Source organism: Morone saxatilis, unplaced genomic scaffold, assembly GCF_004916995.1.
Source record: "Morone saxatilis isolate NCDOM2014 unplaced genomic scaffold, NCSU_SB_2.0 Contig23, whole genome shotgun sequence".
In the NCBI taxonomy this organism is placed as follows: Eukaryota; Metazoa; Chordata; class Actinopteri; family Moronidae; genus Morone; species Morone saxatilis.
In genome coordinates, this window is record NW_023339796.1 from 14,768,111 (window position 1) to 14,768,838 (window position 728).

General features: G+C 55.9%; 1 protein-coding gene across 1 annotated transcript in view; it reads left to right on the forward strand.

Moving 5' to 3' along the window:
* Window positions 1–585: 585 nt before the first annotated feature.
* LOC118335279 (BTB/POZ domain-containing protein 2-like) overlaps window positions 586–728 on the forward strand; it is a gene marked incomplete at its 5' end in the record, with an annotated part of 4,515 nt that continues 4,372 nt past the window's right edge. The window contains 1 exon segment of the mRNA XM_035671532.1: window positions 586–705. Coding sequence (XP_035527425.1) covers window positions 586–705 — 120 coding nt within the window.

The following is a 728-nucleotide window of genomic DNA, read 5'->3' on the forward strand; positions in this document are numbered from 1 at the left end:
GTCCAGTCCATTTGAGAAAGCTTATTTTTTGCGGCAGTTATGCTGGATTCAAACTCTTATCTGTCCAACAACAGCATAAAATATATCACTGGGGCGAGGACCACAGGAATGCCGTCTAGGGAGGGGTCCCCTCTCTCCTCCCTTGGGGCCGTATTCCCCTGATATCATACTGCTTCCGGATGTGAGCAGCTTGGAAGCGGTGTCACTTTACGGAGCAATCACAGCAGATGGTTTATCATCACACTGAAAAGGCCAACAGTGTCAGCAGCCATTCAGTGCTTTCAGAAGGGTCTGGTGAGGGGAGGAGCTGACGCATCGCCTTCAGGAAACGTTGAGGAAGTGCGGAGCCAGGGCTCTCGACTACGAGTATTTCCCCCCTCACGGACTACAGGGCAGCCGCGGCAGGAGCCGGGCAGAGCGGAGGCGGCAGGAAGGCGGTGCGGCAGCCGTGCGGCAGGGCGGGCAGCGGGGCAGGGGCTCTTTCCCCTTCGTCCACCTCCTACTTCTGACTGCACCACGACCATCAACGAATGAACAGAGTGCTCTCTCGTGTTCTTTGTTGTTGCTCACTGTTGACATTGGCAGGTTTGTTCTGGCCGTGGGGAGCGCAGTGTTTGATGCCATGTTCAACGGTGGGATGGCGACGACCTCAACGGAAATCGAGCTTCCCGATGTGGAACCAGCTGCGTTTCTGGCCCTGCTAAAGTAAGGAGTGTGTGTGTGTGTGT